This window comes from Hypanus sabinus, chromosome 4, assembly GCF_030144855.1.
Source record: "Hypanus sabinus isolate sHypSab1 chromosome 4, sHypSab1.hap1, whole genome shotgun sequence".
NCBI classification, from domain to species: Eukaryota; Metazoa; Chordata; class Chondrichthyes; order Myliobatiformes; family Dasyatidae; genus Hypanus; species Hypanus sabinus.
Genome location: NC_082709.1, coordinates 20853560 through 20878685, shown reverse-complemented (window position 1 = coordinate 20878685; position 25126 = coordinate 20853560). Strand labels below are relative to the sequence as shown.

Here is a 25126-nt window from a genome sequence, read left to right as displayed (position 1 = left end):
TATGGCAGTGTGCAGTAGGACCATGTTTATTTTGTTGAGTTCATTCTCAGTTTTTGACGCGAGGTAGGTTCCCTGAGCCTTAAAAAATATTTCAGGGTTCTTCCAGGGTAATAAGATTGAGGAAGGCTGTTCTGGACTTTCAGAAGATCTCTGAATGGACAGATAACAGTGTGAATAAATAGGCCAATTTCAGATAGGGACGCTGTGAACAGTGGGACCCACCTGTTCATAATCTATAGCTATGACCGAGACGAGGGAGTCAAGTACAAGATATCCAAGTTGCTGTTAATACAAAGTGTGCATTGTGACGAGGATGCAAAGGAGGCTTCAGGGAGATTTAAAAAAAAAGGCTAAGTGAATGGGAGAGCATATAGCAGATGGAACAAACTAGCACTAATGCTGTTTCTCCAATTTTGCACGAAATTGCAAGTTATTCACTTCAAATCCAAAATGTCACCCATTTTGTGTAGGAATGTCTTTGTTCATAGCAGGAAAGTAGAGTTGGCATTCAGGAAAACACACAACAAGATTCAATATAAATATGCCATCTTTTGATTTTATGTATGTGGGTGACACATTTGTGGGAGAGATAATATAGGCCAACCATGTATTCTTTATTAACCGAGATGAAATGACTGACAAAACTCCAGATAATTTACCGTGGGATTCAGCCATGAAAATATTTTTTAAATAAATACATACGGAAGCATTGCATCAGAAAAATAAAAAGTTAAACATTTCCGAACTATCATTTGATAATTATATATGATAAAAGTGGATGTTAATTCCATGGAAAATGTAGTGAAGTCATCATCTGCATTTAAAATTCTTCCACTGCAACCTTGGTCACACTGTACATCATAGCTGCTTGCCATTTGTAAATGACAGGTATGAACACAGGAAAAATATGTCCTATCAGATCAAAAAGTACGTAGCTGTTAACTTAGCATGATATTTTATTTTATCTCAATGGTGCACATAGAGCAAGATAAATTAAAATTTAGGACAATGCCTGGTTAATTTTAATCCAAACACTGCACTGGCATGCAGTTCACCTTATTCTGCAGCAACTCGAACCAAAATCTTACAAAATATTAAATAGTCCATAAATAAGTAAATAGAGTACATCAAAGGTCATAGTTCATCTTCACTACCAACTCTGAAGTTAATGCTTTCATTTGTCTGCTCTTATGCCTTAAGCTGTTTTAGTTTTCACTCATCTAAAATAAACTGTCTTGATTAACCCTAGTAATATTTTTATTTATCTATAATTATGAACAATACTCGAGTATTAGACCTTGCTCATAAGCTTGAAACACTGATAATGAGGATGACAGAGTGTAAATGGAGGGTATGAGAGCAGAGCAGTTTGGCTTTCACATTTTTGTTAAGATTCCTCAATGTCTAGTCCCATAGCCTGCTTTCTACGGGTATTGATGACCAGCAAGTGTCATGGCATTCACCCTGTCAATCCCATCTGGGAGTTCAGCAGATCTAACCATCACCTAGTGGCACATGTTCAAGCCACAATTAAGTGGTGGATGGATATCCTGCCCATGACTGCTACAAAAAATATATATTTTGGGAGGGGTCAATTATTGTTTGTGTTCCTCATACTATACTGCCAAAAAATTACTATAGTTCTTTGAATTTTCTTTACATTTTCACATTAGGATATTTAATCTTTTGCTCTTTTTTTTAAGACTTTCTGTCAAAATTGGTTAATGTTGCCTGGTTTCAGTATAAACACTAAAGAAAGCTAATTTACTTGCATCTAATAAAGCACTGAACTGTTTTCCAAGTCCTGCTTGGATCGGTGTAATTCTACTTCTGCTCTTTTTCCAGTTGGCTAATATTGTAAGCAACTTAAAAAGAGTCCATGATTTCCCAGAACCTTAAGACTTCAAATGCAGAAAATAAATACATATTTAAAGAAACTATACAATGTAAACCTTCAGTGTGATTTCCTAAGTATTTCAGCCATAAACAAGTACTACCTCCTTTGCATATTTTCAAAGAAAAGTCAGATGCAAAATTCAATTTCCAATATTACTGAATTTTGGAAATAGTAATGAAGTGTAGAACATACCCATTTTCTTCTTCAGCTTTGATCATTTCTGCATAAAAACAAAATTAACATCTGATTAATTGCTAACTAAAAACTTTTTGAAGTACTAACAGCTACAATCTTATTACTTCACAGAGAATAAATTATGTGCATACGAACATGTTTGCAAATCACTGCCAACGGCAAATGTCAATGCTTTTTACAGTTGAGCAATCTTCTTTTGATGAATTTAGCATAATAAACAAAATTCAGAACCTGCTCATGTAATTTGAAACAATATTCTCATTTTACACATTACATAAGATGTCCAAGCTATCCTTCCGAAAATTCAATGCTCACTCCATCACTGACATCTCTATTTCGATCCTATTCAATACTGGTTTGAGCTACCAAAGACCAATTTTATAATTAACTTTACCAAGAGAGAAAGATCCAACGATTAATATAAACAAAGTAAAACATTCCCCTACAGCACAATAGCTGGTCCTTACACGGCCATAAAAAGCCCTTTTACAAACTGGGATATTTTCATCTCTAAACTGCCTTGAGAGAATAATCAATTCTAGTTCTAATTGTCATAAATTTAATCAAGCTCATTTTTGGAATTTGCTTTCACAGTCTGAGGAACAAAATATTGAGGTGTACAGATATCCCCAAAAAAGAAATTTCCTGGATACAAAGATGATGGTAACCAGCAACCAGGATCCCTTCAGTAAGGAGGATCTCTATATTTACCTGAAGCAATAGTTCTCAAGAGGCTAGATCAATTATCCCCAACAAATTCAATACAGAATTAAATCTAGCACTCCTTCTAAGTGGAGCAGTAATTAATCTCAATTCACAAAGCAGTTGTTCCTCTGTATCGGAGAAATGAAATGTTAATTAGTTTTCAGAAAACAACTTAGGAAATAAGAAAAGAAATAAGGCTTTTTGGTCCTTAGAGCTTGCTCTACCACTCATCACATTTAGTTTCAGACACCATCAATGTTTCATATCTAGCAATCTGCATTATGAATAAAATCAATGATTGAGCCTCTGAAGCCCTCCAAGGAGAAAATTCCAAGGATTCAGCACTGTCCAACTGGTAAGAGATTTACACAATGGAATTCATTTTGAAATTGTGACATCAGCATTTATTCAGCGGATGGTGGGAATATCCTCCCTGCATTAAGCCTGTTGAGCTGTTTAACAATTTTGTTGAGATTTTTTATTCTTCTAATCTCTGCAGAACACAGTCTGTCCACTTATTTTATCCTCATACAGCAACCTCACTATCCTTGGAAATACCAAGTCCAATACAAATCTTCTGATCAGGCTCATTTAAGCTTTGAGGTCCTTGTGTATCGTTAGCAATTTCTGCATTTGTATCTCATACTTTTGCTTGTTTCTTTTATTTCTTTCTCTTTACTGCTCTGTGCATTTTATTCATCATCTATTTACATCAAACACCTCACTTTTTGTTCATTCCCCATTTGCCTCCATTCTTTGCATCTTAATTTTTTTTTACCTTTAACTATTCTCATTTCTGATTTCTGATGAAAGGATGCACATAAAATACTAACACTTGTTTTTCTCTTTCCAAAGATGCTGCCTAATCTGCTCAGAATTTCCAGAATTTTCTGTTTATTTGAGATTTCAAGCACATGGAACTTTTGATTTTGCAATAATCACTCTGACATTTGGTATATTATGGATGCAAATCACAATTTAATTAAAAATGTTTAAAGAGAAAGTTTAAAACATGATGCTGCTTTCATAGAAACTATTAAGCTTTTTACCTTCCAGCTCTTCCAATTCTTTGGGTTTAGTCCATCGAGATTCTTTTGTTTGAGAATTGTAATAATAAGGCTTCCCTGTATCCGACTTGTATTCTTTCCATGGACATTTTGACAGCAATTGCTTGAAGCATGTATTTAAAAAATCAGATTAATATCTTGACTTGCACAATGGTCTTACAAAATAAATACTTTGCAATAAAAAGGACTGAAGTATAACTACTCGAACATGTTTTAGTTCATTATATCTAGATATAACAGTAAAATTATAATACAAAGAGGAATCCTGCAGATTACTCTACTACTGAACAAACAAAGATAAAGTATTTCAAAGTTTATGCTCTATGGCCTATTTCCTATATTTGTTATATTCAAGTCATCAGTTCATACCTCTGCATGCGATTTCAACTCATCCGGCTTCTCCCACGTGGATTGTTTTGTTTCAGAGTTATAGAAATAGGTCCTCCCATCTGGGGATTTGTGTTCAGTCCAAACAGACTTCTGAAAGGGATTGAAATTAAGTTAAAGATAATAATGTAAATACAACAAACAAAATATAACAAACAGGATTTTCCAAAGTTACTAGAAATCTGTACCTAGGAAAAAATATAAATTAGTAAAATAAGCTTTTAGTTGATGACAATGGACATTATTTTATCCAAATTATATACTTTTACCTGAACATTATGCTTAAAGTATAGAAATGTAATGCAAGCTAATGTAAAAATACAACCAATGCTGTTTCTGTTTTTGCATAATGGCAGTTTTCTTTTTGCTATTTCTGCGAATTTTGTTAAGTTTGATTTTTGGCACACCTAATAAACACCCTCGCACTGAAGTGCTAAGCGACTCCAGCTACATTTCCTTTGGTCATAACCCATGTACCTAATAGTCAGTGATAATAAAACTGATTCTGACAATTTATTACCATATCAACTTGCACAGCCACTTTCAGTGAACAATGGTCCTGGACCCCTAGATTCCTCAGTGCTACTAAGAGGTGTACAATTAACTGTATACTTACTTGACTTGACAAATGAAAGAAGAATGTATTATTATTGTCATTTTGACCATAACCGCTAGTACAGTACACAGTAAAAACAAGACGATGTTTTTCAGGACCATGGTGCTACATGAAACAATACAAAAACTACACCAAACTACGCAAAAACAACACAAAAAAAAACTACATGAGACTACAGACCTACCCAGGACTGCATAAAGTGCACAAAACAGTGCAGGCATTACAATAAATAATAAACAAGACAATAGGCACAGTAGAGGGCAGTAAGTTGGTATCAGTTCAGACTCTGGGTATTGAGGAGTCTGATGGCTTGGGGGAAGAAACTGTTACATAGTCTGGTCATGACAGCCCGAATGCATCGGTGCCTTTTCCCAGATGGCAGGAGGGAGAAGAGTTTGTATGAGGGGTGCGTGGGGTCCTTCATAATGCTGTTTGCTTTTGGATGCAGCGAGCAGTATAAATGTCTGTAATGGCGGGAAGAGAAATCCCAATGATCTTCTCAGCTGACCTCACTATCCGCTGCAGGGTCTTGCAATCCGAGCTGGTGCAATTTCCAAACCAGGCAGTGATGCAGCTGCTCAGGATGCTCTCAATACAAACTCTGTAGAATCTGATGAGGATGGGGGGGGGGGAAGAGATGGACATTCCTCAGCCTTCCCAGAAAGTAGAGACGCTGCTGGGTTTTCTTTGCTATGGAGGTGGTGTTGAGGGACCAGGTGAGATTTTCCACCAAGTGAACACCAAGAAATTTGGTGCTCTTAACGACCTCTACAGAGAAGCCACTGATGTTCAGCAGAGTGGTCGCTCCGAGCCCTCCTGAAGTCAACAACCATCTCTTTTGTTTTGTTCACATTCAGAGACAGGTTGCTGGCTCTGCACCAGTCCATTAACCGCTGCACCTCCTGTCTGTATGTTGACTTGTCGTTCTTGCTGATGAAACCCACCACGGTCGTGTCTTCGGCGAACTTGATGATGTGGTTCAAGCTGTGTTGCAGCACAGTCGTGGGTCGGCAGAGTGAACAGCAGTGGACTGAGCATACAGCACTGGGGGGTCCCCGTGCTCAGTGTGATGGTGTTGGAGATGCAGCTTCCAATCCAGACTGACTGAGGTCTCCCAGTCAGGAAGTCTAGGATCCAGTTGCAGAGGGAGGTGTTCAGGACCCAAAAGATGGTGTTATCGAACATGAGGGACAGCTTCTGGTAGTCAAAAGCTAAGAAAAACAACCAAAAAAAATCACTAAATGTACCTTTCCTGAAGAATTGTGTTAAATTATCAACGCAAACAGAGAAAGGACAAAAACTGGTGAGTTGTGTTCAGGGGATGACTGGAGTTGATGCCAATTCCTGGGCATCAACATCTTGCTTGTAGAGTGCTGTGTTGTTCGTTGACAAGGCCACAGAGCCAGTCCACCCACAAAGCAAAATTGTGCAAAATCACTACCTAAGTCTTCCGCAAACACAAAGCTAAATTAAACCAGGTTTCTTCTGCCTGCACATGGTCCATATTCCTCCAATCTCAAGGAAAGGGAATAGGTATACCACTTTGGAGAGTTTTTTGGGGGTGGAGTGGGGAAACGACTTAACATGGGAAAGCTGTAGTGACCAGATTTCTAGCACTGAGTCTGGCTCTGTGGCTCAGACATTTGGGGAGGGGGAAGAGAAGTCCAGTAATGATAGGGAACTCATTGGTCAGAGTAGCAGACAGGAAATCCTGTGGGCGTGTAAGATATACCCTGTGGAATGTGTTACCCTCCACGTGTCAGGAACGTCTTAGGACAGTTCCACAGCAATCTAAGGAGAGGGGGAGGGTAGAGAAGAGGAGTCAGGAGCTATACTACATATTGGTACTGTAGGAACCATGTATCTATTTTCTGTCTACATTATATTTAGCTGATGTTAATCCTTTTCACAGCCTGTGGTGCATTGGATGTTTCTTTAGCCTTTTGTCTGCTTTTTATGAAGCTGAGTTGCAATCTCACTGAACCCAGCACAGATGGAAAGTGTGCAAGGAGCCGGCCAGATTTGAACCCAGGACCTCTCATCTCGAAGTCCAGTGCTGATGCCACTGCACCACCAGGAGCTTATTGTATTTTGTGTGATGAATCAGCGTAGAGGAGAGAGAATGAAAATCTGCCTGAGTGGTGCCACAACACCACCTTACTCATATCAACTACACCAAGGAGCTGATTATTGACTACAGGAGGAAGAAACCAGAGGTCCACGAGCAAGTCCTCATCAGAGGATCAGAGCTGAAGCCGATCAGCAACTTAAAATTCCTTGGTGCTATTATTTTAGAGAACTTGTGCTGAGCCCAGCACATTAAATGTAATTAGGAAGAAAGCAAGGCAACTTCTTCAAGAGTGTGAGAAGATTCAGGATGACACCCAAGATTTTGACAAGACTTCTACAGATGTGCAGTGGAGACTATGTTGACTGGCTGCATCACAGCCTGGTGTGGAAACACAAATGCCCTTGAATAGAAAATGTTACTTGTAATATAGTGAATATGGCACAGTCCATCATGGGTAAAGCCTTCCCAACCACTGAGCATATCTACGTGAAATGGAATCACAGAAAGCAGCATCCATCTTCAGGAACCCTACCACCCAAGCCATGCTCCCTTCTCACTGCTGCCATCAGGAAGAAGGTACAGGAACTTCAGGACTCCCACCACCAGGTTCAGGAACAGTTATTGCCCTGCAACCATCAGCGTCTTGAACCAAAGGGGGTAACTTCACTTGCCCCGTCATTGAAATGTTTCCACAACCAATGGACTCACTTTCAAGGACTCTTCACCTCATGTTCTCGATATTTATTGCTGATTTATTATTATTATTTCTTTCATTTTCAATTAGCAGTTTGGTATCTTTTACACACTGGTTGAACACCCATGTTGGTGCAGTCTTTCTTTGATTCCATTACGATTATTATTCTATTATGGATTTATCGACTGTGCACATAAGAAAATGAATCTCAAGGTTGTAAATGGTGACACATATATGCTATGACAATAAATTTAATTTGTACTCATCTGTTGCTGTTGGGGACGCAAAGATCACTGTCAAAGACCCAGCGATCTCCTCACTTGTTTCTTTCAATATACTGAATAGAGTCATCAGGCTCTGGGGTCTTATCCAAATTAATGCTTTTCAAAGGCCCAGCATTACATCCATTATAATCTCAAAAATGTCCCAGCACATTAGCATGCCTCATTCTGCTTTCATCCTCCAATTCCTTCTCGTCAGTAAATATTGAGAAAGTTCCATCGAAGACTGAGCACGTTAAAAAACTTCACTATGACAACCCTATAGCTCCTGCATTTTTCCAAAATCTGTCTACATATCTGTTCGTCTATTTCTCAGCAGCCATTTTCCAAACTTCTACAAATGTAGAACCCCAATTTCTGCAGCTGTACTGTGGAGCATTGTGAATGGTTCCATTACTACCTTGTATGAAGGCTCCAATGCAAGAACGGAAGAGGCTGCAGAGGGTTGTAGACTCAGCCAACTCCATCACAGCCACAAGTCTCCCTACCACTGACAACATTTTCAAAAGGTGGCATGCATCATTAAGGATTCTTACCATTCAGTGCATACCCTCTTTTAATCAGGAACGAGGTACAAAAGCCTGACAACACGTAACCAACAGCTTCTTCCCTTCTGCCATCAGATCCCTGAATGGTCCATGAACCCATAAACAGCAACTCATTATTCCTCTTTTCCATTATTTATTTTATTTTTAGTTGTAACATAGTATCTTTATGTATTGCACTGTAATGCTGCTATAAAGACAACAAATCTTATAACGTACATCAGATATTATAAACCCGATTCTGATACTATTATAGTATAATCCCATCAGTGCAATTGAACCTCTCTTATTTCAATCTTTATTGAAATACTTATTGAAGTGTATCCATCTTTTGTTAACTCTTCAGTAGCTGCATAGGTATCTGAGAGTATTGGAAAACAAAATGTATCATGTGCTATGAAACACTGCTTACTAAGCATTTACCAAGCATTATTGATTTACTAGGTACATATTGTATTTACGGTACACTACGGTATTTACTATGTAACTATTGACTTATTAGCTAGAATGTAACTGGTGTACTGTTGACTTATTAGTGTCTTCAGAATATAACCAAATATAGTGACTTCAGAAGGTAGCCAAATATAGTGACTTCGGACTAGCCAAATAAGAAGATAATGGTAGCAGACTGGAGGATGAAACATGTGATAGTATGTTAATGAGAGGCTAGCTAAGAGATAACTGTGGCCAGGGATGAGGTAACACGTGACCTAGAAAGTAGATTAGAACATGATTAAGTTAATGGATAGAAACAATAGTGGCAAGTTGAGAGCTAATGTATTGGTGACATGCAACCATAGACTGATTGGATATGCTAATGCAACTAGGCTAGAGGATTGCTATAAAAAATGCTATGTACAAGGATCAGCAGGCATTCAGCAATTAGCTCACTGTGTCTCAGCTTTGATTTGCAAATTAAAGTTTAACACTTCTTGAAGAATCTTCTGCGTCTCCTGGTCGTTTGTGGAGCACTATAAACCATGACAAAAGTAAGTAGACTATCTGTTGGATGGAAGCGACCAACAACTCTGATAGAGGCCGATGCTAAGTTTTTAAGCTCATCAGTGGGAGGTGGTGCTTTAGCACTGCTGGCCCACCACCTCGAGGGAGTCTTGATCATAAACGGGCCAAAACTCCTGAGGACAGGTGGCAGATCAACTGATGATCCCACTGATAGCACAGGACAGTTAACATCTTAGTCCACGTGTATTTTCAATTCATTCAGCTCTGACCAAATTGCTTCTGTGATCCTTTTCTTCTATACTCTCTACTTGGCTTGGTAAATTTTAAAAGGTAAACTAACACAATCTTTTTATGACGTCTCCATTTCTCTAATTCTTAAAAAGATAAAGACCCTATTGAATGTACATCCTATCGGCCTATATCTTTGCTGAATACGGATTCCAAGACTTTTACCAAAATTTTGGCCACTCTATTAGAAAATATATTACCTCAAATTATTTCTGAAGACCAGACCGGATATATTAAAAATTGTTACTCATCCTTTAACATTAGAAGATTAATTAATATAGTTTATTCTCCTTCATCTAAAATACCAGAATGTGTCATTTCCTTAGATGCTGAAAAAGTGTTCAATAGAGTTGAATGGCCATATTTATTTAATACGCTGCAGAATTTTAATTTTAGCCTGAAATTTATATCATAAATTAAATTAATATATTATAAGCCTTTGGCTTCAGTTCTTACCAATAATCAAAGATCTCCCTTTTTCCAGCTGTCCTGTGGTAAGAGGCAAGGCTGCCCTGTAAGTCCTCTATTATTTGACATTGCTTTGGAACCCTTAGCCATTGCTATTCGTGACTCACCTAATATTTTTGGTATTACCCGCAGGGAAGGGACTTATAAGCTATCATTATATGCTGACCCTGAGAGATCTATTCCTGTTATTTTATCCTTGCTTGCTCAGTTTAGTAGCTTTTCCGGCTACAAACTGAACTTTAATAAGAGTGAATTATTTCCATTAAATATACAAGTTTCAATCTATAAACACTTACCATTTAAAGTTGTCACAGACAACTTTACTTATTTGGGTATTAAAATTACCAAGAAGCATAAGGATTTATTTAAAGTTAACTTTTTGCCTTTAATTGACCAAATCAAGCAACTTATTACTAGATGGTCCACATTATCTTTGCCATTAGTTGGTCAAATTAATGCTATCAAGATGATAGTTTTACCCAGATTTTTATATCTATTTCAAGCATGACCAATTTTTATTCCTAAATCTTTTTTTGACATTATTGACTCCAAAATATCCTCGTATGTGTGGCACAATAAAAATCATGGATTAAGTAAAAAATATTTACATAAGTCTAAGAAGGAAGGTGGTTTGGCTTTGCCAAACCTAAGATTTTACTATTGGGCAGTTAGCATTTGATACTTAACATTTTGGACACAAGAATTGGTCACTTTGTAGCAATGTGCTACACACAGCGCTGAAATAATGACACGCAGTCGGTAAGTCGTTTCGAGACTAGTTTATTCAAACTTCGCGGTGCTAGTATTTAAAACCTTAGCGCCAGCCCTCTCGGTGCGGAAGTGACATCGGAGGCGCATTACCAAAGTCTTCCCCCGCGCGCTGGCTATTTGTGAGCCGGTTCGCCTGCGCAGAAATTGGGTCACCACATAACCCCACACCAGAACCGGCGATACACCCCCCAATGTCCACAGTCCGGATCAACCTCTGTTTGGGAGGTCTGCCTCTGCGCCGTGGTGCCTGAACCTCGACCGGCTGCGCCAAGTCCAAATGGGCTGGCTTGAGTCGGTCCACCGTGAAAACCTCCTCTTTCCCCCCAATGTCCAGAACGTACATGGACCTGTTGTTGTTGATCACCCTAAACGGCCCCTCATACGGCCGCTGTAGCAGCGCCCGGTGTCCTCCCCTTCGTACAAACACAAACTTACAGTTTTGCAGTTCTTTGGGTACAAGGGTCGGGGTCCGTCCATGCTGTGAAGTTGGTACGGGGGTCAGGTTGCCGAGCCTTTTGCGTAGCCTGTCCAGGACTGCTGCGGGTTCCTCCTCTTGCCCCCTTGGGGCTGGTATGAACTCTCCCAGGACGGCCAGGGGTGCGCCGTACACCAACTTGGCTGATGAGGCGTGCAGATCCTCTTTGGGCACTGTACGAATTCCAAGCAGGACCCAGGGAAGCTCGTCCACCCCAGTTAGGTCCTCTCAGGCGGGCCATGAGAGCCGACTTCAAGTGATGGTGGAAGCGTTCCACCAGTCCATTCGACTGTGGGTGGTAGGCAGTTGTGTGGTGCAGCTGCGTTCCCAACAGGCTGGAGGTGAACTGGGCGCCTCTGTCAGAGGTATTGTAGGCCGGTACCCCGAAGCATGCTACCCAGGTTGCGATCAGTGCTCAGGCACAGGAACCGGCAGATGTGTCGGTGAGCAGGACTGCCTCTGGCCACCTCGTGAACCGGTCTACCATAGTTAGGAGGTACCGCGCTCCTCAGGACACTGGTAGGGGGCCCACGATATCCACATGAATGAGGTCGAACCTCCGGTGGGTGTGTTAGAACCGCTGTGGCGGGGCTTTAGTGTGCCGCTGCACCTTGGCTGTTTGGCACTGCGCGCACGTTCTGGCCCATTCACTGACCCGCTTGCGAAGTCTGTGCCACGTGAACTTGCTGGAGACCAGCTGGATGGTTGTCCTGCTAGATGGGTGCTCCAAATCATGTATGGAGTCGAAAACCCGCCTCCTCCAGGCTGCCGGGACAATGGGGCGAGGTTGGCCCGTAGCCATGTCGCACAGGAGGGTCCTATCACCTGGGCCTACGAGAAAGTCCTGCAGCTGCAAACTCGAGACTGCGGTCCTGTAGCTGGGCATCTCGTCATCTGCCTGCTGCGCCTCCGCCAGTGCTGCATAGTCCACCCCCAGGGACAGGGCCTGGACAGCTGGTCTGGAGAGTGCGTCCGCCACGACATTGTCCTTCCCCGAGACATGCTAGATGTCCGTCGTGAACTCGGAGATGTAGGACAGATGTCGCTGCTGGCGAGCCAACCAGAGATCGGACACCTTCGTGAACGCGAAGGTCAACGGTTTGTGGTCCGTGAACGTGGCGAACGGCCTGCCTTCCAAGAAGTACCTGAAATGCCAGACTACCAGATACAGTGCCAACAGCTCCCGGTCGAAAGCACTGTACTTGAGTTCGGGTGGTCGTAGGTGCTTGCTGAAGAACGTCAGGGGTTGCCAGTGCCCCTCGATGAGCTGCTCCAGCACCCCACCGACTGCTATGTCGGATGCGTCCACCATGAGGACGGTCGGAACGTCCGTTCTGGGGTGCACCAGCATCACAGCATCTGCCAAGGCTTCCTTGGCTTTAACGAAAGCGGCCGTGGCCTCCTCGTCCCAAGTAATGTCCTTGCCTTTACCCGACATCAGGGTGTACAAAGGGTGCATGATACGGGCTGCTGAGGGGAGGAAATGGTGGTAGAAGTTCACCATACCCACGAACTCCTGCAGGCCTTTGACTGTGCTGGGCCGGGCAAAGTGGCGGATCGCGTCTACCTTGGCGGGCAGAGGTGTTGCACCGTCTTTGGTAAACCTGTGGCCCAAGAAGTCGATGGTATCGAGACCGAACTGGCATTTGGCCGGGTTAATCATGAGGCCGAAATCACTCATGCGGGAGTAGAGCTGGCGGAGGTGGGACAGATGCTCCTGACGACTGCTGCTGGCTATAAGGATGTCGTCCAAATAGATGAACTCAAAGTCCAGGTCGCGTCCCACCACATCCATTAGCTGCTGGAACGTCTGTGCGGCATTCTTCAGGCTGAACGGCATTCGGTGGAACTCAAACAGGCCGAACGGGGTGATGAGTGCTGTTTTGGGAATGCCTTCAGGGTGCTCCGGGATTTGATGGTATCCCCGGACAAGGTCTACTTTGGAGAAGATTCTTGCACCATGCAGGTTTGCTGCAAAGTTCTGTATGTGCGGCATGGGGTAGAGGTCTAGAATGGTAGCCTCATTCAGTCTGCGGTAGTCGCCACATGGTCTCCAACCCCCAGCTGTTTTGGGCACCATGTGCAGGGGGGAGGCCCATGGGCTGTCGGACCTCCGTATGATCCCCAATTCCTCCATCCTCTTGAACTCCTTCGCCAGGCGGAGCTTTTCCGGGGAGGGGGGGAGCCTTTGTGAGTGGGTGTGGAGGGTTGGTCCCTGGGTTGGAATGTGGTGCTGTACCCCGTGTCTGGGCATGGCTGCTGTGAACTGCGGTACCAGAATCGATGGGAAGTCCACCAGGATTCCGGTGAATTCATTGTCCGACAGCATGATGGAGTCCAGGTGTGGGGCCGGCAACTTGGCTTCACCCAGGGAGAATGTCTGGAAAGTCTCGGCATGTACCAGTCTTTTCCCTTGCAAGTCGACCAGCAGACTGTGAGCTTGCAAGAAGTCCGCCCCCAGGAGTGGTTGGGCCACCGCGGCCAGTGTGAAGACGCACGTGAACCGGCTGGCGCCGAACTGCAGCTGCACTGTGCGGGTGCCATAGGTCCGTACCGTGCTGCCGTCTGCGGCCCTCAGGGTGCTCACCACGTGGTAGTAACGCGTGGAATCAGAGGATATCTGCCGAATCTGGAACTGGGCTTCTGCTTGGCTAAACCACATGTGTTGTCGCAGCGTCCAGAAAGTCAGCAGTTTGAGCGAAACTGCATGAACAGATGAAAAGTCGGTCATCTTTGGTCCAAATCCCGCTTGGACCGTCGGGGTCACCAATGTAGCGATGTGCTACACACAGCGCTGAAGTAACGACACGCAGTCGGTAAGTCTTTTCGAGACTAGTTTATTCAAACTTCGCGGTGCTGGTATTTAAATCCCTAGCGCCCGCCCTCTCCGGGCGGAAATGACATCAGAGGTGCATTACCAAGTCTCCCCCCGGCGCGCTGGCTATTTGTGACTGGGTTCGCCTGCACAGAATGTTGTGGGTCACCACAACATTACCTAGCCCACAATGGGTAAATTTGGAGTGCAAATCTGTACAAGACTTTTCATTGTTTTCTATTTTAGGATCTTCACTTCCTTTCGTTTTATCTAAATTGAATAAACAAATAACTAATCCTATAGTTGAATATACATTACAAATATGGTTTCAATTTCATAAATTCTTTGGCTTGAATAAGTTTATCTTATCAAGTCCCATTGTATCTAACTTTTATTTTCAGCCCTTTTTTACAGACCAAGCCTTTGTGTTATGGAAAACAAAAGGTATAACATGTTTTCGTGATCTATTTTTAGATAACAGCTTTATGTCCTTTGAACAGTTGTCCAATAAAAATAATTTGCCTAAAACTCATTTTTTTAGATATTTGCAAATTAGAAATTTCTAGGATAATATGTTACAGTCATCTCCGAAATTAAGTCCAATGGATATTATGGAAATAATCCTAGCTCTGAATCAGATAAAATTAAGAAGGAATGGGAAAAAGAACTTCATTGTCTTTTACCCACAGAGCGGTGGGAGAAAATTTTACAGTTAGTCAATTCTTCTTCCATTTGCGCTAAACATGCCCTAATACAATTCAAGGGTCTACATAGGGCTCATATGTCCAAGGACAAACTTGCTCGATTTTATTCTCATGTTAATTCAATCTGTGACAGATGTCACTCTGAAGTTGCCTTATTGACTCACATGCTTTGGTCTTGCCCCTGTTTGCAAAATTACTGGAAAGATATTTTTGGTAATATTTCAACAGTTTTGAATATCAAATTGCAACCGTATCCTATTACTGCAAATTTCGGTTTACCAATAGTGGACAATAGTCGTTTATCCCCCGCAGCCCGGCGGATGATTGCATTTGTCACATTAATGGCAAGAAGACCTATCCTATTGAACTGGAAAGAAATTAATGCTCCAACTACATTTCGGTGGTTTTCTCAAACTATTTCGTTTAAGTTTAGAAAATATTAGAAGTGTCATTTTTGACTCTTTAGTTAAATTTGAAGAAACTTGGAGACCATTTATTTAACACTTTCATATGAGTTAAACTGACTTTTCTTAAACCTTATTCTTATCATCTTTAAGTATTTGGATAGAGGGGCAGAGTTATTGACGCTACTGTGTATATTTGATATAATGCAATGGCCCATGTTGGTTAGGTTAGTTTTTTTGGGGGGTTTTTTTCTCTTACTTTTTCCATTTTCTGTAACCACTATGAGTTTGGGAGGTTATTATATGTGGATTAACAACTGTTTGTATCTGTACTTTAACCTATTAATTATGTACTCTCAAGCTCTTTGTACTCGATGTTTTTCTAATTATGTTTGATTAAAATTAATAAAAAGATTTAAAAAGAAAAGAAACTGCTTCTGTGGATCAGCCCTTCAGTGTATCCTCTCTGACCACTGCTGTGAGATTTCATTGCACTGAAGTATACACATTTCAGCCCATCAATCGCACCATGTTTATTAACCTACCTTCCTTTCAGTCTTACATTTTCAGCCTTTACCCACTTGTACCCTTGTGGTTGTCCAAAACTGGTGCACCATTCCTTCCACACATGGCAACCATTCTCAATGACGTATGTAGAAACAGAAAATCTACAGCACAATACAGGCCCTTTGGCCCACAATGTTGTGTTGAACATGTACTTACTTTAGAAATTACTTAGGGTTATCCACAGCCCTCTATTTTACAAAGCCCTATGTACCTATCCAGGAATCTCTTAAAAGACCCTATCATATCTGCCTCCACCACTGTCACTGGCAGACTATTCCACACACTCACCAGTCTCTGTGTAATAAAACTTAACCAACATCTCCTCTGTACCTACTTCCAAGCACTTTAAAACAGTGCCCTCTCATGTTAGTAATTTCAGCCCTGGGAAAAAGCCTGAGACTATCCACACGATCATTGCCTTTATCAGGCCATCTCTTATCCTCCGCTGCTCCAAGGAGAAAAGGATGAGTTCACTCAACCTATTCTCATAAGGCATGCTCCCCAATCCAGGCAACATGCTTGTAAATCTCCTCTGCACCCTTTCTAGTTTCTACATCCTTCCTGTCGTGAGGTGATCAGAACTGAGCACAGTACTCCAAGTGGAGTCTGACCAGGGTTACTTGTCACACCATACCTCTTGCACTCAACCTGATACTTGCTGCCCTGCTACTGTGGTTACCATCCAGCTGTCACTCTAGTTTTAACCCCATTGCAAAAGAGCTTTGGATAGGCCCATACTCTCTATTAAACTAGAATTACTCACTCAATTTGATAATAATGGAGAACTGAGTAATATGCCCAGTTGAGCTTAGAAACTATAGTGCACTACGTCTTTAGGCCAAATACCGCAGTTGTATCTGGCTTAAAGTTTCTAGTTTCTGAATTCATTCCATTTTATTGGCAATTCAAAAAATTGACAGGATTTATCACCGTAAAAACAGGCAATAGTCAGCAATTAATAATGTCTCATACAGATGTATCTGACACAAGCTTTGAGGAAGCATCAGGCAGGCATGGATCTCCCACCGTGTGCACTAAACCTAACCCAAATGCTGTCCTCCTCTGGTATTAGCCCTAGAAAAACAATTTACACTGTGAAGTCCTTTACATCACCAACTATTTAAAAGATATACAAATCCTTGCTGCTTTTAATTTGTTAAAAGATATATAAACCTATGCTGCTTTTAATATACTTTCTAGCTGAAAATGTTCAATCAATTTAGCTGAAGGCAAGAAATAAGTTTTGTATTTTTAATTCCTCAAAAGGAAACCTTAACTGAACAGCATTTCAGTTTATAACATACAGTTTAAGGTAAATGAATGGATTCACAGTGTAATACCTTCTTGGGCTGCTCTTCTCCTGATGATTCATTTCCAGTTGAAATTTGTTGACCACTTGAAACTGTTGGATTTGCAGCCTGAAAAAAAACGTCAGATCCTTAAGTTTTCCAATAGATCAAATAATCATAAAAAGAAAGAAAACCTCCAATTTAGGAAAAATACATGTTAAGGATAAATCAATTCAATCAAATTTGTTGCTATACCAGTAATGAATATTTCTTTTGATCGCCATTAACATTTTCAATTTTATAACCTTTGTAAGCAATAGAGTAAATTAAGTCTAAAGCATAAGGTTTATTTGTTAATTCTTTCACAGGTGGATAGAGTCCAGTCCATCACAGGCTAAGCCGTCCCCACTATTGAGTGCACTTACGAGGAGCACAGCCACAAGAAAGGAACATCCATTATCAAGGACTCCCCTCCATCCAGGCCTTGCTTTCCTCTCACTACTACCATTGGACATGAGACACAGGAACCTTGGGTCCCACACTACCAGGTTCAGGAGCAGTTACTTCACTTGAACCACCAGGCTCCTGAACACAGGTAACTTCATTCACCACAACAACTGAACTGATTCTATAACCCACAGATTTACTTTCAAAAACATTCTACAATTCATATCCTTAGTATTTTTTGCACAACTTATCTTCTTTGCACATTGTTTCTTTGGCAGTATTTGTTTATGAATAGTTTTTCATAAATTTGATTCCATTTATTTTTCTTTATATGCCTGCAAGAAACTGAATCTCAAGGTAGTATATGGCAACAGAAACACTCTGTGGCCATGTTAGTCATAGAAAAAGTCCCTCTGACCCACCTAGTTCATGCCAAATCATTTAAACTACCTACACCAGACAACAGCTTTCCATACCCCTACCATCCATGTACCTATCTAAGCTTCTCTTAAATGTAGAAATCAAGCTCACATGCACCACCTGAGCAGGCAGCTTGTTCCACATTCCCACAACCCTCTGAGTGAAGAAGTTCCCCCTCATGTTTCCATTAAACATTTCATCTTTCACCCTTAACCCATGATCTCCAGTTGTAGTTCCACCCAGCCACAGTGGAAAAAGCCTACTTGCATTTACCCTATCTATACCCCTGATAAACTTGAACACCTCTTATCAATCTCCTCTCAATCTTCCACGTTCCAAGGAATAAAGTTCAGACCTATTCAATTTTTCCATATAACTCAGGTCCTCCTGACTCAGCAATATCTCTGAAATTTTTTCTGTACTCGCCAGCGTTTCTGCTTAGGGTTGATGTATGACTTCCTCCTTACGTAATACAGTTTCAAGTTGCATTTCTGGATGCAGCGACAGACTGTGTTAAGCAACAATAGTTTTCCAAAGTACTCCCAAGCCCAGGTGGCTATAATTGTCACAGTAGCATGACGGTTTCTTAGGCAGTGACACCTGAGGGCAAGAAGATCACGCGCATTCAATAGTGGTTTCCGACCTTGCCCTTTATGCACTGAGATGTCTCTGAATTCTCTGAATCTTTTCACAATATTATGTACTGTAGATGCTGAAAGAGCTAAATTCTCTGCAATCTTGCGTTGGGAAATGTTCCTTTTGAACTGACTAACAATTCTCTCACGAATTTTGGCACAAAGGGGTGAGCCACAACCCATCCTTGCTTGCAAAGACTGAGCCTTTGATGGACGCTACTTTTATTCCCAGTCATGATACCTCACCTGCTACCAATTAGCCTGCTTAATGTGGAGTCTTCCAACCAAACCGGTGTTACTTGAATATTCTGTGCACTTTTCAATCTTATTTTAACTCTGTCCCAACTTTTGTTGAGAGTGTTGTCGCCATCAAATTCTAAATCTGTGTATATTTACAAAATACAATTAAGTTGATCAGTAAAACTATTGAAAATCTTTTCTTTGTACTATTGTCAGTTAAATAAAGGTTCATGTGAATTAACATATCACAGATTTTTGTTTTTATTGCATTTTGGAAAATATCCCAACTTTTCTGGAAATGGGGTTTGTACATAGAAAGGTAAAATATGACTCTCACAATGGCACTCATGGGGTGAGGCTGTATTAGGCTTCGCTCCAATCCTTTTAGTTTTTTTACTTGCAATCACCCCCTAACTGACCTATTTATACCTACACTAAAGGGGTTGATATTTAAGATATACATTTCAACTTATTGAATAATTTTTTCAACTTGTCAAAATGGCAAGGAGATCACTAGAAACTAAAAAAGCGAGACCAACTAAAGAACCGTTAACTCTGGACACAATCGGGAAACTTTTGGATGAGAGACTGGAGGATAAACTTGGCCCAAAGTTTTTTCTGCTTGATGAAACTTTAAAGATGGTCAACGTAAGTCTTTAATCATTTAAATCGGAAATTCAACAACAACAAGCAAGAATTTCAGTTCTTGAAGAAGCCGCCTGCCAGAGAGATCGTAAAATTGAAACTTTGGAACAAAAGCTGTCTTCAACTTCTCAAGTGCTGGAACATTACAAATCCAAACTTATTGATCTCGAAGGCAGAACCTGCGGATAATCGGGCTCCTGGAAAATGTTGAGAAGGGAAATCCAGTTGAATTTTTCTCTAAATTCTTAATGGATGTCTTCGGCTCAGATATTCTGAATGACCAGTGATCGACCACGCACACCAGATTTCTCACTTAAAACCAGCTCCAGGTGAGAAACCACGACCAGTAATTCTCCAGCTTCACTATGCTCATATTAAAGATCACCTGATTCGAGCTGCCCGACAGAAGGGTATGATCAACTTTCAAGATTTCAAGTTTCGTATTCTGGAAGATTATAGTCCTGAAGTTCTGAGGGAAAGAATGGCTTTTAAACCGGTTATGTCGGAATTTTATCGCTACAAACAAGTGCTGTTATTTCCAGTGCAACTGAGAGTCGTTCTTCCCGATGATTCTCGTTGGCTGTTTAAATCTCCAGCTTGTGCTCGCTTCGGCAGCACATATACTAAAATTGGAACGATACAGAGAAGATTAGCATGGCCCCTGCGCAAGGATGACACGCAAATTCGTGAAATAAAAATTATTTATATTAAAAAAAAAATCTCCAGCTGATGCCCAAAGATTTCTCGAGGAACAGCACCTTTCTACTACGAGTTGATTAGTGTATTGTATTTTTATTATCCGTTTTTAATGGCTTTTTATTGTTTTGGCTTTTTCCTTTAAGCTAACAATTAGCCTATGTGATGACTGATAGTGTAATTATTTTTTACATGTTCAAATAAAGGTCTGTTTTTGGTTTATTTCGAGACTTTTTTATTATACTTTTGATTTTGAAAACTACTAATTAAATGGTGCTTAAGTTTGAATACACTTGCATTATATCTTTTATGCTGAAGTATTTAGTCTTTTTTTAAAAAATTTCTCTTTTCAAGATGTCATTTCTTCTTCCCATAAGACCTCAGTTCTTGGACACATCACATCCGTGTGGGTGCGTCTGAACAAGACTGTTGGTCTTCTTTCGAAATATTAATATAACGCTATCTTTTTTTAGGTTTTAACAGTTTAGTTTTTTTCTGCTTTCTTTCTTAATCTTGTCTTTTTTTAAAATAATTTTAATTTTACAGTTTTATTCCTGTTATACTAACCCTTTACTTTTTTTTTGAATATGGGTGTCATTTTTAAAATCTTTTTTCTGAGTCGCCGTCTTGAGAGATGGGTGTAAAATTAGTGTTAGTATGCCTGCTCGCCTCTCTCTGGCTTTTTCTTGGGTTTTCGTGGGTGCTTTTCTCTTAGTTTTTCCTTCATGGGCTGACTCGAAACTATCAAAATGGCTGAAGTGCTGTAACTTCTGGTTCCTCTTTGAACCTGCTCTCCTCTTCCTGATTCATGAGTTTATTTGCAGCTTAACCTTGTGTGTTTACTACGATAAATATTAGCAATATGGTAAGATTATTAACTTTGTTTCTTGGAATACAAATGGTTTAAATCATCTGATTAAATTGAAAAAAAATTAATGTATTCCACAGAATGAATGCTAATATTATCTTTGCACAAGAGACTCATGTGATGAAGGAGGATAGTCAACTTTTTATTAGGTTTTGGAAGGGTCAACAATATCATTCGAATTCTCAAGCTAAAGTAAGAGGCGTTTCTATTTTTATACATTTCTCAACCTCTTTTATATATTATGAAACAATTTCAGACCCACAAGGTAGATTTTTGCTCATTATTGGGTTACTTTTCAATCAAAAAGTCGTTTTAGTTAATATTTATGCTCCAAATATTGAGTCCCAAATTTTTTAAATGTTTATTTATATCGTTCCCTAATTTAAATGAGTATATGTTGATAATGGGTAGGGATTTTAACTGTTGTTTAAATCCCTCAGTGGACAGATCTAAGTCCATTCAGGTTCTTCCAAATAATTCGGCCTCTCTCATTAATTCCTCTATGGTTGATTTTGGAATCTCTGAAATTTGGCGATTTCTACACCCCAGGATAAAGCATGTTCATATTTCTTTCATGTTTACCATAATTATTCAAGAATTGACTATTTCTGTATTGATCATTGTCTACTTACAGACATTATTGACTGTAACTATGACTCTATTACTATCTCTGACCATGCACCTTTGAAGCTATCTATTAAGACAACGGATTCATCCTCAAGTGTTAAACCATGGTGGTTCAACTCTACTTCAGGATTCAGACTGTCTCAATTTCATTAACCAACAAATTGATTTTTTTTTTCAACAAATTTTACAGTTTGTAAAGACTTCTAGTGGAATATTATGGAACACTTTTAAAGCATTTATCCGTGGACAAATTATTTCATACTCTGCTGGAGTCAGAAAACGAATTAACACTGAAATACTTATGTTGGTTGATAAAGTTAAAGAAATTGATAAGACTTACTCTGTGACCCCCTAGTAAAGAACTCTATAAAAAGAGTTGAACTTCAAATGGAGCACAGTTTGCTATTATCCTCTTTGATTGAAAATCAGTTAATTAAACCTAGGACTCAGTTTTATATACACAGGGACATATCTGGTAAATTATTGGCTAATCAATTGAAAACAGCTTTGGTTAAATGGCAAATCATTAAGATTTGTAAACAAGATGGCACTTTGACAATTGATAATAAAGAGATAAATAAAGCCTTTCAAGATTTTTATAATTCTCTATATCAATCAGAACTTTCTGATGATTCCTCCATAATAGATGAATTTTTAAGGAAACTGAATATCCCAAAATTAACAACTGAGGATTATGTATCATTGGATGCACCTATTACAGAATCCGAAATAAAAGAGGCTAATTTTTCAATGAATTCAGGTAAAGCCCCTGGTCCAGACGGTTATACTGTGGAATTCTTTAAATCTTTTTCCTCTATACTCGCTGCTTGGTTATGTAAAATTTTTAAGGACGCATTAACTGTAGGTAAACTACCACAATCTTTTTAAGAAGCGTTCATTTCTTTAATTCTTAAAAAAGATAAACACCCTACTGAATGTGCATCTTATCGGCCTATATCTTTGCTGATTACGGATTCCAAGATTTTTACCAAAATTTTGGCCACTAGATTGGAAAATATATTACCTCAAATTATTTCTGAGGACCAGAGCAGATTTATTAAAAATCAATATTCATCTTTTAACATTAGAAAATTAATTAATATAGCTTACACTCCTTCATCTGAAATCCCAGAACGTGTCATTTCCTTAGACGCTGAAAAAGCATTTGACAGAGTTGAATGGCCATTTTTATTTAACACGCTGAAGAGTTTTATAGACAATAGACAGTAGGTGCAGGAGTAGGCCATTCGGCCCTTCTAACAACACTGTCATTCACTGTGATCATGGCTGATCATATACAATCAGTACCCCATTCCTGCCCTCTCCCCATATCCCTTGACCCCATCATCTATAAGAGCTCGATCTAACTCTTCTCCTGAAAGCATCCAGAGACTTGGCCTCCACTGCCTTCCGGGGCAGAGCATTCCAAATATCCACCACTTTCTGGGTGAAAAAGTTTTTCCACATCTCTGTACTAAATGGCCCACCCCTTATTCTTAAACTGTGGCCTCTGGTTCTGGACTCACCCATCAGCAGGAAGCTGGAAGTTCCTGCCTCCAGCGTGTCCAATCCCTTAATAATCTTATATGTTTCAATCAGATCCCCTCTTATCCTTCTAAATTCCAGTGTATACAAGCCCAGTTGCTCCAATCTTTTAACATATGACAGTCCCGCCATTCTGAGAATTAATCTTGTGAACCTACGCTGCACTCCCTAACCAGTCTATAATTCCCTGTTTTCTCTCTCCCTCCTTTCTTGAAAAGTGGGACAACATTACCCACCCTCCAATCCACAGGAACTGATCCTGAATCTATAGAACATTGGAAAATGATTACCAATGCGTCCACGATTTCTAGAGCCACCTTCTCAAGTACCCTGGGATGCAGGCCATCAGGTCCCAGGGACTTATCAGCCTTCAGACCCAACAGTCTACACAACACAGTTTCTTGACTAATATAAATTTCCTTCCATTCATCCATTACCCTAGTTCCTTTGGCCACTATTACATCTGGGAGATTGTGTCTTCGCTAGTGAAGATATTGGAGTATAAAAGTTGCTTTGTTTGCTGTGTAACCAAAACTATGTAGTCAGCTTTGAGCTTGCTATTTTGCTATGCATGTATCCAATTTAGTAGGAGAATGAAATCTTAAGAATGTAGAAGATAATGATATGTGAATGAGAGGTAGCCAAGAGATGTAGATTAGAACATGATTAAGTCAATGGGTAAAAACAATAGTGGTGGATGTACTTGTGATATGCAACTGTAGCTATGCTAATGCAGCTAAACCAGGAGACTGCTATAAAAAATGCTATGTACAAGGATCGGTGGGCACTCAGTGACTAGCTCAATGACTGTCTCAGCTTTGATTTGCAAATTAAAGTTTAGCACTTCTTGAAGAATCTTCTGCATCTCCTGGTCATTTGTGGGGCACGAGAAACCACAACAAAATTGGCGACCGCGGCAGGACCGGAAAGAGACCAATGGAAATAAGGAAACGGCAGATTGGGGACGCTTCCCAGTCCTCTAGGGACCCCCACAAGGCTAACAGAATTAAGGGTGCACCCAAACAAAAGGTAAGCGCTTTTTGCGACAATTTGGACTAAGAATTCTGTTGGTTTTGAGGAGGTCTTGGAGTTTCAGAAGTGTGGAACCACTGCCGAAGGATCTCTCCAGTCCAAAGAATCTGGCAGAATTGGGGGTTAACAGGAGGCTCAGAGGATTGATCAAGAACACTGCAGTGAGGGTAAGTGCAAATCAGCTAATAATAAGTTAAGTGAAGAAAAGTTCCATGTGGTGTTGGTAAGTCCCTGTGGATACCCCTTCGTATGAAATGAAGGTCGGAACGGGCAGGGAAAGGAAAATAGAGAAAATCCTCGTGGATACCGCCTTAAGAGATAAGGGTCTGAATAGACGAGGTGCGAAGAGAAAGTTCTGCGGATACCGCTCTGAATAGAGGTCTGTTCGGGCAGAACAGTCCAAGGACAGTCCAATATGTAGTTTAAAGCACTGGTAGACAGACAATAGACTAGGCATAGAATTAGAGTAAATAATATTATCCAGTAAACGAACTGTGAATCTCTGAAATACCTTAAAAAGAGAGAACAACATGACAGGTAAAGGAACGGCAGTAGAGATTCTGAGCAAAAAAAATCCCGGTAAATAAATATGAGATCACAAAAACTTAAGAAAAATGGGAAAAGAGAACCAAAAACCTGGTTACAAAATGGCCAAGAGAAGGAACGTTTGATGTAAGCTTGTGTGAAGAAATGGAGGCACTAATTAAAAATTACAAACCAAAAGATAAATCTAAGAAAAGAGGGCAAAAAAGAGAACAAGAAATGGAAG

General features: G+C 40.3%; 1 protein-coding gene and 1 non-coding gene across 5 annotated transcripts in view; one reads left to right on the top strand and one right to left on the bottom strand.

Moving 5' to 3' along the window:
* The window catches only part of prpf40a (PRP40 pre-mRNA processing factor 40 homolog A), an 84558-nt gene that overhangs the window by 38108 nt on the left and 21324 nt on the right, over positions 1-25126 (bottom strand). For all 4 annotated transcript variants that reach the window (XM_059966547.1, XM_059966545.1, XM_059966546.1 and 1 more), the window contains 4 exons: positions 17254-17331; positions 4234-4344; positions 3847-3967; positions 2090-2117 (listed from right to left, as the gene is read on the bottom strand). In XM_059966547.1, the coding sequence (XP_059822530.1) occupies positions 2090-2117; positions 3847-3967; positions 4234-4344; positions 17254-17331 (338 nt within the window). The remainder of the gene's footprint in view (positions 1-2089; positions 2118-3846; positions 3968-4233; positions 4345-17253; positions 17332-25126) is intronic.
* On the top strand, positions 20189-20295 carry LOC132393619 (U6 spliceosomal RNA). Its single transcript, XR_009512009.1, has one exon. It is a non-coding gene; the product is annotated as a U6 spliceosomal RNA (small nuclear RNA).